The sequence below is a fragment of the Plutella xylostella genome, chromosome 30, assembly GCF_932276165.1.
Source record: "Plutella xylostella chromosome 30, ilPluXylo3.1, whole genome shotgun sequence".
Taxonomy (NCBI): domain Eukaryota; kingdom Metazoa; phylum Arthropoda; class Insecta; order Lepidoptera; family Plutellidae; genus Plutella; species Plutella xylostella.
This window is the reverse complement of record NC_064010.1, coordinates 917,291-931,563: the sequence shown is the minus strand read 5'-3', so window position 1 is coordinate 931,563 and position 14,273 is coordinate 917,291. Positions and strand designations below refer to the sequence as shown.

At 38.2% G+C, this 14,273-nt stretch overlaps 1 protein-coding gene across 1 annotated transcript; it reads right to left on the bottom strand.

The window, feature by feature from the left end:
* Positions 1-1,158: 1,158 nt before the first annotated feature.
* LOC105395167 (fatty acyl-CoA reductase wat) lies at positions 1,159-6,482 on the bottom strand. The gene is made up of 9 exons (XM_048632004.1): positions 6,305-6,482; positions 5,709-5,802; positions 5,253-5,375; positions 4,768-5,039; positions 4,440-4,549; positions 3,737-3,804; positions 2,403-2,598; positions 1,804-1,984; positions 1,159-1,563 (listed from the first exon to the last, which is right to left on the bottom strand). The coding sequence occupies exons 1-9, from the start codon at positions 6,466-6,468 to the stop codon at positions 1,197-1,199; spliced, it is 1,575 nt and encodes a 524-aa protein (XP_048487961.1). The 5' UTR covers positions 6,469-6,482; the 3' UTR covers positions 1,159-1,196.
* Between the last annotated feature and the right edge of the window lie 7,791 nt (positions 6,483-14,273).

Below are 14,273 nucleotides of genomic sequence, written 5' to 3'. Positions count from 1 at the left end.
AATTATAATTAAATTCTGATTGTGTGTAAATTTTTACGTGTACTACACGTTTTTAAACAAAGTATTGGAGTGCAAATTGTATCAGTGCTCGTGACAGTACTGACGTTTACCCAATCGATATGTTGTTGTTGCAGTCCCATGGCACCTCAGAGGTGCAGAGGGTCTCTACTAACATCCGCCACTTCAGCCTATCTTCGGCTGTTCTTTCGGCCTAGGTACTCCAGCTAAGTCAGGCGCCATGTTTGGACAGGGCGTCCACGGGAGCGCTTGCCATAATTTGGTGGCCGCCAGTCAAAGAAAATATTTGTGGCATTCGTACCTCCTCTTTGGATAGTGAGCCCAATCCATTTTAACTCCGCTTCGCAATTTCTTCTCTCTCATAAATCTCACGATACAACCTAAATACTGAAATTCTATACCAGCTAACCTAAATTTAGTGGAATGAGTAGTGACATTCAATCCTAAGTATAAAAAACTGTTTACGTACATACGAAAAATAATTGAATAATAATACCTTTTAGGTTTAATTAAAATACTGATGACGATTGTAGCGAATTGCCGTCGTCAAACACTGTTATTTGAACGTGCTGCTAAAATTCAGTTGATACCAACGATCAATGGATGATGATGATGTTAAAGCGGAACATAATAATATCAGAGAAGTAGATAATTACTAAATAGGTACTTAATACACTCGCTGGTAACGAAAAAGCTCCAGTGGTAGTAGCAAAAAAAATAAGGCATTTGGTGGCGACATATAGTAAGTGGATCTTTTTCATTGCTAGATAGTGTATAAGACATAGATCCTATTTTCTTCTATTTTTTGCGGGAGAGCCTGCACCTGGCTATCTCTAATAGGACCTTTAAGCGTATTCCCATAAGGTACAAACTCTCTTCATAAGCTTGGACCATTTCCCACCACTCTGGTCCTACAAAGGTCCAAAAAACATAACCTCGCATGTGAAGCATTTATTCGATATCCCATACAAATTTCAATACAATGTCATGTCGTGCTTACTGTGCCATATTTTTATGGAAAATTGGTATGTTTCTTGGGTAAGTTGCTAAGTATGACCAGCCGATCAAATCGATGTGTTATAGTTATTATCGTTGACTTTTGGAACATTCTGTATTATAAAATCTATTGAAAAAATAAAATACGACACAAACGACGGACAATTTAATTCAACAAAACCTTAAAACAAACATCTGAGTCCAGCCCAAACAATCGACCCAGTAAACACCAAAAGTTTGCAAACAACGAACGCATACAAAACGACAAGAACGTAATTTAAAACCTTCAGCCACTTCTGCTTTCTTACAGCCTCATCAGTGCCTTTTAATCCATCCTTAATGATGTACTTCCTGAGCCCAAGCCACCAGTATTTTACGTAGACGTTGAAGTCGATATCGGCCACGTCAAAGTTGAAGATGGTTCTGTCAGTGTCGGAGAGTCGGTTGAAGAGATCCAAGGTGTTGTCGTCATGAAGACGGAAAGGCCTCAAGAGGAAGAAGCTAACGATTGTGTTAAGTTTGTAAACCCTCTTGTAGATTTTTAGAAGCCTGAAACAAGAAATGATGTGCTGATTAGGTACAGTGAAATTATGTAGAATGGATTCTGAGAGAAGTTAAATGCTGTCTGAAATAATTCGAGAAAGTCATCTTTGAATTTGAATGTTTAAGTTTGATTCGTAGTTTTGTTGTAGCTACTTAACGTAACCAGTTAGAGGGCATACTCACCTAGAATTACAAAATAAATATTACAGTATATTATAGAAAAAGAAACATTTATGTCGGTCTTACCTAAATTTACTCCCTCTTAATTTTAATACAATATCCACAAAGAATGCTGGGATGAAGTGGAGGAAGAGAGACAACAGAAAGTAGGTATATTCGTTGTATGCCTCCACTGTTCCACAATACCAAATTGCTTTCGGAGATACCAGCTTTCTGCCCTCCGTTTCTAGAACATCTCTGTAGACTCCTGAAAAATGATAGGACACTTAGATGAGTGAACAGAATACAAATAAAACGATTTTACTTATGCTCCGTTAAAACTTATTTAATTTTCCTATAATATACTAGGGCCTGTTCCACAATGTCTGGTTAGTGGTTACCTGTCGGATAAAATACATACTGTCACTGTCTAAAAAATAATGACAGAGAGTGACAGCATGTATTTTATCCGACAGGTAGCCACTAACCAGACATTGTGGAACAGGCCCTAACTTTCATATCATCGTCATCATACCTTATAGATTTATGACGAATGATGCGTAAAAGATGTATACCAAGAGTGTAGAGTTACCAATACAGAGGACAGTGAAAAATGGCGTAAAATTATGCATACGACCTTAATTATAATAAGTCTAGCAAGAAAAAGAAAACGAAAGAACACTTACTCCAACTAACAAAGTTCCTGATATTAGAAACGGTGTAGATCTTTATATCCCTGTGTCCATTTTCGTAGCGCTGCACAGTGTCCCACGTGGCGGCGATGGTGAGGTTGGTGACGTAGTCTACTGGGACGATGTCGTGTTTAGCGTCGGGGTTCACCAGGGACGTGTGGATCACGCCGGTGGCTGTGCCTAGCACGAACTGGAATGGAATGAGATTTCGGGTTTTAAAAAGGGGGAAATCTTTATTTGTACACATTTTATATATTAACACAATATTGGAAAAAAACAATTTCTTCAAGTCAACCCTTGGTGGGAATAAGATAATGCCAATTTGATAACTCACTCCGGATTCAGAGTCGAGTTTTATAGAATCACACTGATGTGACCTAAAGTTACTTGCATTTTTGCAAAATTCCTACTATTTAAAGTCAAAATAGTATACATGTCGCAGCCGGATCGTATAATCCGCCCTATTACATTACGGCCGGCCGCATTACAACACAGGGCCGCTTTGTAATGTGGCGTATCAACGTTTAGCCGGATTGTCATTTCAATACGTTCTTCAGTACGGCGGCCCACGTTTAGCCGCATCGTACTACTACTGAATTGTAGAGTGACCATGTCCATACTAAGCATGACATTACAGGTGAAGGATTTTGTAATCTGGATGCGATCTACAGCTTTCCACATCCAATCATATACCAGCCACCTTTCGCAAGTCGTCACCCCATCGAGCCTGAGGGCGTCCAACACTACGTTTGCCTAGTCGCAGTCTTTTCAAGATCAAATTTAATAACCTTTGCCGGCCACATTTATATTTTTTGACCCAGTAACATTATCTGGAAATCCGCCGACCAGCAGAATCCATGGTCACTATAGCTGTTTGATGTTTGTTATAACTTTTGTACGTTTTTCACTGTACCGCATTGATCGGAATAGAAATTATTTAATTTCACGTGAAAATTGTTCTTGAAGTACTGTTTACTAGCATATTTAACACGATTTATTCGTTTTAATCATCATCAAATATCTGTATCCAACGCCATTATTGTTGTTATGTCGAGCAGCGCCACGAGTGTTAAACATCGAAACTAAAATCATTCAAAGCGGCGGCTAATCTATCGCCGTATTACCTAACGGCCAGCCGTATTGAATGACGTATGATGTCGAATACAATCCGACGCATTTTCATTCAGGCGTATTCAATACGGCTAAACGTTGATCCGCCGCATTACAAAGCGGCCCTGTCTTGTACTGCGGCTAGGCCTCATGTAATACGGCGGGTTATACGATCCGGCTGCGACATACATATAGTAAAGTAGTAAAAGTTTACGTACGCCACTAGGTCCGGACACGTTGCTGATGTCCAGCCAGCCCGGCGCCGGCTCACACGCAGTCGGAACCACTGGAAAATGCGTGGTTTAGAAGTAACTAAACTCACAACTCACAAGCAATGAAAAGTTCCAATGACATAATTATGGAACAGCCATGGAAGGCGGAACTTTTTCATTGCCTGTGAGTGTACTTAACAGATTATTATTTAGGTAGTAGGTATTATTTATAGTTAGGTACATAATTGAATATTGTACTTTTTTATGTAGCCATTTCAGTTTCCCACTCCTTTTCCCGGATTGTAGTTTAATGTAAGTATAATTTAAAAGAACAAAGAACCTAAATTAAGGACAGTTTGTAGCATTCAAAATATTATGTAACGCCGTGAACTTTTTATAATACACGTTGAACTCTTTTGTATGACAAATTGTCCTAATTCGTAAATTAAAGTATATTTGAGTAAACCGTATACTAAGATATGGTTTTCTCCACACACATGACTTGAAAAACACATTGTGAAACCACAAAGAATCAGAACATACGTACTTAAACATTACATTAAAAAAATACCTAAGTATACAGTTTTACTGTTGACTATCAATCTTATAGCGTATGTGAGCATACGGTATTACTCGATCGAGGTAAACTGTCGAGTAACACCCATGGCATAATTATTTTCATTTAATTAAGACTTTTTAAAATCCTTACCACTGCCAGGCCGCACCACACAGGTTGGGATGTCCGTGGCGTAAGTCCTGACGGCTTCTTCCGCTATGGCTTTCGAGAAGGAATATGTGTTCGGCCAACCCCCCAGGATACTGAAAGGCAGAAAAAAGAGGACGATTTAACACCACACAGTACAAATACAGAATAGGAAACAAAATTTATAAATATGGTACAAAGTAAAAATAGTGGGAAGGCATAAAAACAGTTGGCGTACCTGAGGGGTGAATCTTCGGCCCCGGTTGTTTTATAATTATTTGATACTCGAGGTAACAAAGAGAAGATAATTATGGAGTAAAGAGAATGAACTTACTGCGGAGTGATAGCTTCCAGACGATCCTCATCAAAGGTTTCACAAAGGTCGATAATCGTTTGCGCAGACACAGGAGTCGGGTAGAATTTTTCAAATGTCTCCTCATTATAGCAGTTGGAGTAAGCCGTGGATACGTGGACAAAGGTTTTCAGGTTCTTGGTCTCCTTGGCAAGGGTTATGACTTCCCTTGTGCCGCGGGCGTTCGTGAGGATGGCCACTTTCAGGGGCTCGTCAAATCGCACGGTGGCTGCGATGTGGTAAATGTAGTTAACCTGGAATTACATAGGAGATATGATACATATAAAGTGAGAGCGGCAAAGGTGGTGACGGCATAACCAACAGCCAGATGGTTAAACAGTACCATTAAGATTACGGGAAGCGCAACACGAAATGAACCCAAAAGTAGTGTTAGAAGGCTGTTCGGTATCGAGTGGCAATTACAGAAATAAACCATGTGTTAGGGAATAGAAGAAAATGATGATTACCTCCTCAGTCAGCATATTCCAGTCCTCGTCACTCAGACCCAGCCTCAGCTCCGCCACGTCGCCGGCCACCGGCACCAGCCGCTTCTCGAAGTAAGGGTTCAACTTCCGAGCTTCTTCAAATACCTGGGAGTTTATCATTATCATCATCACAACACTTTACAATATTTACTGAATGCTGGGGCACGGGTCTCCGGATTGGTGGACCCCAACACAAGCAATGGATTTTATGATTAATATACAGGAGATCAAAGGACCATCAAATTTCATTGACATCATCATCCGACTTGACTTGAAGTTTATTTCAGCTATCATCATAATTATCATAGCTTCCTTCATTCAATGATTTGATTACCCGATTTAGCAGTCTCGATTTATCGTAAGACTAAAGAAGGTATATCGTGTTCAGTAAAATAAAAAGTGAAAAATTACTACAAATTAAGTACAATTAACACTTACAGGGTCTTCTAAAGTCTTCTTCAGTCTCTCTTCCATGGATTTGCCCTTCTTGTCTCTCGAAAGGAGATAAATCTTCTTGATGTCCCGACAGGATCTGTAAAATATAGCCAAATTCATTTAGACACCATTTAGCTGGACTTGCTATTTGTTACCTTGGCGAGTTCGTGGTATCTATTCATAACACAATCATCATCACAACCCATCACGTCCTCACTGCTGGGGCTCGAGTATCCTTCCAGGGAAGGCTTTTAGCCTAGTACACCTCACTGGCCTAGTGCGGGTTGGTGGACCCCAACGCAAGCAAGCTAATGCTGAGAGAGTTGTGTTAAGTGGACAACCCGACTGTCAGATGTTTTGAATCTACCCGAAGGCCTCACGACTGCTGCCGAAACAGCAACCGGGACCCACTGCGTAACGTTACTTTCGATGTATGGAAGCTGCCAGAAAACCCGTTACCGTGCCATGTGTTGCTCAACTTCAATTATCAGTTACAATCACTGAAGCTAGCTCGACTACGGACGCTTCGAAACCTACCTTACCACCGCCTAAAGCCCTAGCAGTTTTGCCCAAAACTATGCTGGTAATTTCCATCCTACCTGAAGAGTTTCTCAATGAGTTGTTTCCCCAGGAAGCCGGTGCCCCCGGTGATGAAGACGGTGGCTCCGGCGAGCGCGCGCTGCACCCGCGAGTCCCCGCGCTCCTCAGCCGCGCGGATAGTGCGCATGCGCGACAGCATCGCGATGTCGCTGGCAGGATCCATGGTGCTGGAGGGGGCTGGAACACAAGATTTTAACCCCTGGATTCATAGAATGAACTGTAAGGAGGAGGATTGCAAATGCCATAGTGAGACTCGAAGTTAAACTAATTGTGTTAGACAGAGAGTCAAAATTCTTTTCATACTGTGTTAGCATAAAAAAGTTTAAACTCTGCTTAACAACTGCTTAAAACAAAATTTGACAGATTTATAAGGCATTTGGCATACTACTAAGTTTTTGGGTAAGGCCCTAAACTCTTGTAAATTCACTCTTGGTCCAACAAGCCGAAAGAGGGTCACTCAAAGGATCATTCTAATCAACTATAATATTTTGTTCAGCAACTTTTGCATCGCAGGTATATTATAAAGAAACGTGATGGAAAGTAGGTTTCAAAAGTCGACCTAGATTCACATTGAATTAGGTACCCTAAAAGTATATTTTATAGCACTCACAATTTATTTCGTCCCAAATCCTGCCCAAAAACCAATAGTTCAACACGGGTACCTATTTTAAAACTGATATAAATTTAAATTTCCCCAACTTAAAATAGCCACTCTCGCATGGGCTGCCAACTGGCGAGGAATTACCCGAAAAGTGGGTGATTTGATGACAGATTCAAATGTATATACGTATTTTTATGAACGTCAATATTTTACAAACTTCGGAAGCGGTTATATCACCAACTTAACTCGAACGGTCTGAACCGAGCGTTCGATCTTCTATTTTTGGGATATTTTTACTGTAGAAATATAACCTATCAGCATTAAATGTATTATTGTGCCATCCTAACTAATATTATAAATGCGAAAGTAACTGTGTCTGTCTGTTACACTTTCACGCCAAAACTACTGAACGGTTTTGAATGAAATTTGGTATAACTTATTAAGGCGAAGCGAAGCGCGCGGGAGCAGCTAGTAAGCCATAAAATTTAGTTTTGCGGTATATTTTTTTGTTGATTAAGTACTTCTTCAATTTTTAATACTTATTTATTACTAAATTTAAAACATCTATAAAATTTTAAATTGTGTCGTATAATGTTAAACCATAGTGGCCTATAGTAGTGCAAATCATGTTTATTTATTTTTTGGTCGATATTTATTTTCGTGATTTGCGTGCAAATAACAACTTATTTATAGGGTAACCTGACGATCCATACCTGGCAACCCTAGCTCAATACACACTCTATTCCTAATTAATTACTTTTTATTTCTATTGTGTGCTAATTCTCGGTGAAAGTCATTGTCCAACACAACATTCAACTTGACCCTGTGTTATAGTAGTCGTAACTAATATTATAAATGCGAAAGTAACTGTGTCTGTCTGTCTGTCTGTTACTCTTTTACGCCAAAACTACTGAACGGATTTGAATGAAATTTGGTATACATACGGTCTAGAGTCTAGACCCTGGGAAAGAACATAGGCTACTTTTTATCCCGGAATTCCCACGGGAAAACCTTTTTAAGGCGAAGCGAAGCGCGCGGGAACAGCTAGTAAGGTAATAATAGTTACAGGGGGGTCACTATATAATATGACGAAAACCTAAGTTTCAGAGCGCTCTGCTGCGTGAGTCAATACTCTATTTCGTTGTATTAAACGTGCCGATTGCTCGACGGCTCGCGTTCGTTCGTTTTTCGTCAGTATAGATTAACCCTCTAGTTCGGTCCAAACAAGATAGTATGAAGTGGGCTGCGATTGCACTTTTGTACCTTGTCAAACCAATCGTCAATCTTTGAAATGGTGTCAGGCGCGGATCCAGACCTCAAAATAGGTGATGGGCAAGTCAAAAACCCGACCAATAATTTTCTTTTAATTTCATCATTTATGTACGGTGGCCTGCGCCTAAAAGTATACAGGCGGAGTTTTTAAAATAGCGATCTCAAGCTCACATGCTGCTCAAGCACATCCACATTAACACCACTGCTACACATATCACACACAACACGTCCCCGGATTTATAACAGATGTAGCTGGTCCCTTCATCATCAGGGATCGCATCTACTACTACTACTCCTACATCCGTGAATTTTTTCATATTTTTTGCATTAACTATTTAGCAAAAAGGGGGTTGGGGGGGCTCATTTAGGTCTAACAAAAATTAGCACTTCAAAGCTTCATATTTCGTAAACCAATCACTGAATCAAAAAACCGGCCAAGTGCGAGTCGGGCTCGCGCACAAAGGGTTCCGTAGCAGCAATTACAGTTAAATCAACCTATCTCAAAAACTATAAGAGATACTTTGATCAAACCAAAAATCGTTGAAAGAGTTAATTAGCATGCATCACCTCTATTTTTTTTAGAATTTTATACCCCGTAGTTATAAAAATAGAGGGGGGGGGACATACTTTTTACGACTTTGAGAGCTGATATCTCAAAAACCGTTCACTTTAAGAAAAATGTTTTTTAGAAAACTTTATATCATTTTAAAAGACCTTTCCATTGATACCCCACACGGGTATGTACATCGAAAAAAAAATTTCATCCCTCAGTTACATGTATGGGGGGCCCCACCCCCAATTCTTTTTTTTACTATTTAGTGTCATATTTTTGTAGCGGTTCATACAACACATATTCCCATCAAATTTCATCACTGTAGTACTTATAGTTTCCGAGTAAATCGGCTGTGACAGACGGACAGACGGACACGATACCCGTTTTCTAAACTACGTATTATTTTATAGTGCCTGTCATTCCCGACGACTTGGTCATAAACAACAGGCACTATACCTTCAGTCAGACGGCAGTCTGACATCAGGGATCCATGGAGCAGTGGATCTAGCCGCTGCAGCGTATAGCCACAGTACTCACAAGGAGAGTCGCCTCGGGGTGGTGAGACCCCCCCTCCCTGATGTCCAGACAGGTGCCGGAGCTGTTGATGGCACGCTCACTTCCCGTACTCCATCCGGAGCACTCGTGTTTGGGATCCACACTAGGGACAATGGAGAAGCCATTTGCCAGATCTCCACTCTGGTACCGGAGCTGTAATGCGCGCTCACCTCCCGACATGCAGACCTACATGTCTACCCATGGAGCCTACTCAGCTGGGTCGGCCGGCGCATGCTATCCTCACGCACTACTTGATGTCCAGTCAAGCACCGGAGATGTCAGTCCTAGGACCAACTATAAGGGAAACTCACGTGCCCCGTGACTCTTTCGCATCAACGGCCCTCGTCCTAAACCGCTACTTGAGCCACTAGCTGCGCACGGGGGAGACGCCCGGTGACAAGCATACCGGGCAGACGAACGTTGTCCCCCCCTGTAGCTAACCAACTGCCACTACGAATCCATACCCAAGTCCGGATCCACTAGCGATCCGTCCGGACAGACGGACAGACGGACATGACGAAACTATAAGGGTTCCGTTTTTGCCATTTTGGCTACGGAACCCTAAAAATGGTTTGAGCTTACTTTGTCGGGGCCGTAAATTTGTATATGTATTTATGCGGAATATCAGCTTGATATATTTATCCGTGTCTGAGAAAAACGGTGGTAGTGACAGACAGACAGACGGACAACAAAGTGATCCTATAAGGTTTCCTTTTTTTCCTTTTGAGGTACGGAATCCTAAAAAAGGTGGTTTTGAGTCGCCTTGAGGTATTGATAGGATTGATAGGTAGCAGATTTTTGTGTATGTTGGTATTGATCATAATGCAATTTTTCCTTTCAAAAGCCCTCTGGATCAATAAATAGTTATTTATTTATTAAATAAGGAACACCAGCAGTTAACACAACAGACATAGCAGTAAATTTTACATTTCAATTCTGAAAAAACAGGTTATGAAATTTTTTACCGAAAAAAGTTTGTGCTAACGGCAAAACTTACTAAGTATACAGGTATACAACTAGACTAAATTCTCATTTAATAAGGAATATGCATGTGTTTGTTTTATTATTCGATAATTTTACATCACTTTATTATAGTTCAAAAAATTCAACGCCAAAAATAGTAATTTAACGTATTTTAAATAAAGTTAAAAAGAGGATGGGCGTTTTGGGACATATAATGTCCAGTCATACATCGTTGGATAGCTCTTTTCAAGTGCGCAAAAAATATTATGACGAAAAATCCGTATAATTTATTAATTTTGAAATATATTCGTCAGAAGCAAGTCTTTTTCAGCGACATTGCACTCTCTCGATTACAGTTAGGGCGTAATACCTACACGTAAACACGTAATATTAAAATGAGAGAAATTACTTTCAACTGGTTTTATTTACTGAGTTAATAAACAAATATAATATTATTATGAATGATGATCATTTGTTATAAAAAAATTCTATGAATAAAATCAGTTCTATGAGCATAGATTATTCTGAGAATGACATACTTGGGTAATTCTACCGTACGGATTAAAAAAATAAATAAAAACAAAATCATCTTTTACGCATATTGAAGTAGATTTTTAACTTTTACATAATGTTGGGAACATTAAATAAAAAAATCAGAGATATAGTAGTATTATATTAGGAAAAAATATGAACTTTTTGTTTTATTAAATAGACACGAGTGACTATGAAGTCGACATGGGTGATACAATCCATGTTTTTTATCATAAAATAATCATTTAAGGTTCTCAACTTTATTCTATAATATTATTCTCATTACATATAAACCATAATATGTTTTTGTCTATTGAAATTATATTTTGAAAAAAGTTTAAAAAATATATTAAAAATTTCGACAAAAGTGTCTTCACAAATGTCGAAATTTTTTGATGGTGGAAATTTAGGTTTTATTAGGTGACCACAAAATAAATATGAATCAAGGTCATCGGAATCATATTAAATGAAAATAATACATTATTTGGGACAATTATTCCAAATATTTTATTTTTATTTAGATCAATAATCTCAGCATCGCTTTTTTCATCCTTGTCTTTTCCTTAGCACATTTTGTAATAAGTTTGATTTGATAATCGTAAACCTTTAATGGTCTAAAATAATCTGCATTAATCCTGGTGCCTCCTTTTTTTAAAAACTTTATTTTTTTTAAGTATTTTCCATAATTACTGTCTTGTTTTTGTCAAATTTCTTATTCTAGCATTAATTTACTCATTTTTAATATTTATTACTTAAACCGTGTATTTCTTGTGCTTTAACTTCGTCTTTACCCCTATTTTGGTACCTAGGTAAAAAGATCGGTACATTATATATAGTATAATTAACAGATATTTCACAACACACTACAAGCTACAGTCACTTGTGTCGATCAAATAAAATCACAAGTGTCGACAAGACATATAATAACGCCTGCATCGCATGTTTGATACATCTGTTAACTTTTTTGACATATTTATCTCGGTAAACAATTATATTAGTGAATGCAATAAGGAATAGAAAAAAAAATACACAGTTAATAGATATTTGACCAAAGTCCTAGAAGCATCTGTCACCTCGTGTCGAACAAAATCACAATTGTCGAACAATTTTTCATCACGTGTGACATCGACATTAGTGAGAACATCGACAAAATACGCCATATCAGCTTCAATATGATGTTAAACTTGTGCATGTTTTAAAAATGTGCTAAGTACTCTCATACTCACTAAGTCAAGTAACAAAAATTGTAATTGAATGATCTATTTATTTTTTATAGCCTCCTCATTTGTGACAGGTCAACTTTGACACAGGTGTAGAACGTATATTGAATTTTGAATTACAAAAAAACTATTCATTCCCCACGAAAATTTTAGACTTGGAAATGAAAGGTGTGGTTTAGAGTTGCCATTAATAAAAAAATATGTTCACAGAGTAAAATATTTACCTTCATAAAATCGTGATTTATGAACGTCGACATTTGTGACTATTTTTTTATAACGGTTGTAGAATGGTCTGTATTTTTTTAATTAATTGTTGGAAAAATATAATATTTATCTATGAATAAGTAAAAGTATTGTAATTTATTTTATTATGTGAAATATAATCCTATCTCTACACAATATTTTTTTATAGCTGCTCAAACCGTGCTACCACGCTCGCGAACAATCGACACGACGTGACAAATCACATAGTGTCGATATGGTTTTTTCAATAAATAATGAAAATTTTCATTATATTTTATGGAGAACACATAGAACACGATCCCGGCTTGATTGTGATAGTACATTATTAACGTCTAGGTATTATATTTTAAGAGTTATTTCACGCGAACATAAAAATCGATGTTTGGTAGAATGACCCACTTATGAAAACCTTTTGCGTCACATCCGCCCTAAGAAAATTCGTGTCGTTTCTAAAGTTTGAATTTATTGCAGTTTTTTTCTACTTTTCAACAATTATTTACGTGCTCACAAATAAATTATAATCAAAAATATTGGCATAATTTTGTAATAACAAAGTTTATTAAAAATAATATTTGAACTTTATTTGAATCACATGCATATTCCCTATGTGGCTAATTTTATCTTTATAGGCCGAATAGTTTTATGTTACCTACAGCTATTTCATTAAAAGTCTACTTATGAGCAATAAAAAAGTTACACTTACAAAATGTCGACACCAATTTTTAATAAAACATTTCGAATTTGATCACAATCTTAAAGTTTTTTTATAATAATACAGTTTAAAAACTATATGGCTTATTGGGGTCAAACTAGTCACGTTGTACTTATACGTAAGTAGTGACATTTGCTGTTAGCCGAAACACACTCTTGGCATGACCGAAAATTTTATGGTTTTTGAATTCTTCACAACTATCCAGAGGGCTTCCGAGGTGGAAAAAAATATTTAGCATAACCAGAAATCATGACCATCAGCATCATTATAAAACAAAATCATACGAGAATGATAAAATAACGAAATTATTATATTGAAATCCCGTGGTGTGATATGGCAAGGAATTTAGGTGATGGGCATGCCCATCTTGCCCATATGGGTGGATCCGCGCCTGAATGGTGTATAGCTGATTGGTCAGTTTGACAAGGTTTTGTAAGTTAGCTGCCAACTTCAGGACTATATCTACTACTAGTGCCACAAACTTATCTGTTCCGGTGACAGCTCAAATAAATCTCTAATATTTCTTAATTCTATAAGATTTTAAGTTTGCTCGTATTGTTATTTTGCTCTTGCGGTGTTAATAAACTAATCTAATGTTTTAAAATATACAATTCATTAGTAAGTAATGAGATATGGATCAATTTAGTTCGCTCTCACCGGAACAGATAAGTTTGTGGCACTGTACTAGGCACTGATGAGTGATGACCGAACTAGCAATAGCAAGGAGCCTACAAAATGTAAAAATATAGGAGAAACAGAGCACAAGTTTATTACTTACTTATATTGTATGTACTTACCTCACTTTTCATCTCAATGTTAAGTTTTTTTAACAGGTAGGTATGCTTAGGAACAGGTATGCTCTGTAGGATGGTTGATGATTTAAGTTTGATTTTAATAAGTAGGTAGGTACTATCATCACAACCCATCGCGTACTCACTGCTGGGGTACGGGTCTCCTTCCAATGAAGGAAGGGTTTAGGCCTAGTCCACCAGCCGTGGACCCCAACACAAGCAAGCCTGCGCTGATCTATAGAGTTTTCGGATGGGCAACCCGACTGTCAGATGTTTTCAAGCTGCCCGAAGCCCTCTCACTAGGCTTTACAGCCGTAGCAGCAGAAACAGCAACACGGACCCACTCACGTATTCCGGTTATGGACAGTGTTCTGGACAATATCAGATGTGTCATTGTCGTAATCATCCACTGTCGGATCTTTGAAGCAGCGCTACAAACCTCTGTCCTTCTGCCTTCCTCATCCAGCCACTACCGGCCATCTGCCTAAAGTTATGGGTTGGTACAGCAAGCCAGACAAACGGCACTG

Coding starts and splice junctions, on each gene's coding strand:
- LOC105395167 (XM_048632004.1), bottom strand. CDS start 6,468: ATGGATCCTGCCAGCGACATCGCGATGCTGTCGCGCATGCGCACTATC. Junction 5,376..5,708: donor AGAAGACTTTAGAAGACCCT/GTAAGTGTTAAT, acceptor ATAAACTCCCAG/GTATTTGAAGAAGCTCGGAA. Junction 5,040..5,252: donor GGAATATGCTGACTGAGGAG/GTAATCATCATT, acceptor ATGTAATTCCAG/GTTAACTACATTTACCACAT.